This window comes from Halyomorpha halys, unplaced genomic scaffold, assembly GCF_000696795.3.
Source record: "Halyomorpha halys isolate HHAL.00 unplaced genomic scaffold, Hhal_1.1 Scaffold230.1, whole genome shotgun sequence".
Taxonomy (NCBI): Eukaryota; Metazoa; Arthropoda; class Insecta; order Hemiptera; family Pentatomidae; genus Halyomorpha; species Halyomorpha halys.
Genome location: NW_027114585.1, coordinates 1,100,133 through 1,101,722, shown reverse-complemented (window position 1 = coordinate 1,101,722; position 1,590 = coordinate 1,100,133). Strand labels below are relative to the sequence as shown.

The 1,590-nt window shown below is 28.1% G+C and overlaps 1 protein-coding gene across 3 annotated transcripts in view; it reads right to left on the bottom strand.

Moving 5' to 3' along the window:
- Positions 1-157: 157 nt before the first annotated feature.
- Positions 158-1,590, bottom strand: part of LOC106679897 (probable zinc transporter protein DDB_G0283629) — a 25,863-nt gene continuing 24,430 nt past the window's right edge. Inside the window, exon 5 of one of the 3 annotated variants that reach the window (XM_067051756.1) lies at positions 158-789. In XM_067051756.1, coding sequence (XP_066907857.1) covers positions 631-789 — 159 coding nt within the window. In that variant the 3' untranslated portion in view covers positions 158-630. The remainder of the gene's footprint in view (positions 790-1,590) is intronic. The other 2 variants (XM_067051755.1, XM_067051757.1) reach the window with 2 other exon arrangements.

Sequence of the window (1,590 nt, the reverse complement as noted above, 5' to 3'; positions counted from 1 at the left end):
TTTTTATTTATTTATTTTTTTTTTTTTACTTTTATCATCCCATAGGCGTTGATGACCAGAGGGTTTTACGCCTTTAAGCAAAAATCAACAACAAGTTTTTTTTTTATTAAAAAAAAGTCAAAATATCACTTTTTGGAAAATGTTTATTAAAAAATTAGTGTGAGAGCATCTTATTTATATTTAACTATTGATCGAGACAATAGGCATCAAAATATTAATAGCAGATGCTATTAGCAATGTTATCCCCGTTGTAAATCTAGGTCTATGAGTATATGTAAAACAATAAATAAACTAGATGCAAGTTGAATAATATATATGTAAATAACTATTCCACTTGCACCTAATTTATTTATTTTTATGAATATTCCTACCCATAGAGGTTCATTTACATATAACTATATAATATTTTTTTTTATTACACTTTGTTTTTGTTACAAATGCACAATATTTGTTACAATTCAAAATAAAATTATTGTTACAGTACTCAATACCGAGTCGTTACCTAAGTTAAGATTCCCTTTTTTTTTTTTTTTAATATTTTTTGTGTTATTTTTGAATTTTTTTTATTTTGAAAACAAACTAATATTTTTTTTCTAAATCATAATAAACACTTAAAATCACATTTAAAAATTATTGTATGTAATCCTGACTCCAGCTAGGATCGAAGTAGCCTTCTTTGAAATCTTGATCATATCTGACGTATGTCCCGTTGGGCGCCATTTTCATCTTCCATGACATAACGAAACCGTTATCCCAATCTCCGTCTTTTATTCTTTTTTCAAGATCCATCTGAAAAATTTTAAGATTACTATTGTGAAATAAAATTCTATTCTCAATACTTGTAATTTTCGCTGTTACTTTTATTTTTAGTGGCGTGCAGTATTTTCTTGTCCAGAGCAATCGGGAAACTGAGGTGAGAGAGCTAGGGTTTTATTCCGTGCTGACACTCATAACCTGTACTTACACAGAATTGAGTAACTCGGATGGTTCAGTTCATTTTGCGAGGAGTTGGGTATTCTCTGGCGAGCTTATTTATATTCCAGAACAATTTTTTTTTTTTAACGTACAATACAGTACATTTAATTTTATTATTTATTTATATTAAAATACTTCTACCCCTAGGGCCATTACACTGAAAAAAAAATAAAGTATCCAATACCTTATTTAACATCTCTGACCTTCCCTTACACCATTTAGTAGGACGGCCATTTGTACACTATTCAATAGATACAATTGTGAACAAGTTAAAGGCCTCTAAAAAAAATATTCCAATTTATCTCAAAAAATGGAAGATTGAAGTAAACGAACCAAAACACAAGACATATTTATTAAAACGAGACCGTTAAAAATTCATAGTTGTTGATGGTTCTAAAATTCCCAAGGTCACTTAGGCTTAGAACTGGACAAATCTTTAACATTTTCGGGACATATACAAAACAAATACATTAGAGCAAAACATATGCATAGCTTACAAATACGCTGCTAATACTACATACATATAATTTATATAATTAATTTAATATGACATACATATAAATATGAACACCTATCAATACGCAGAAGATATAACATAAATATTTAATTTCATTG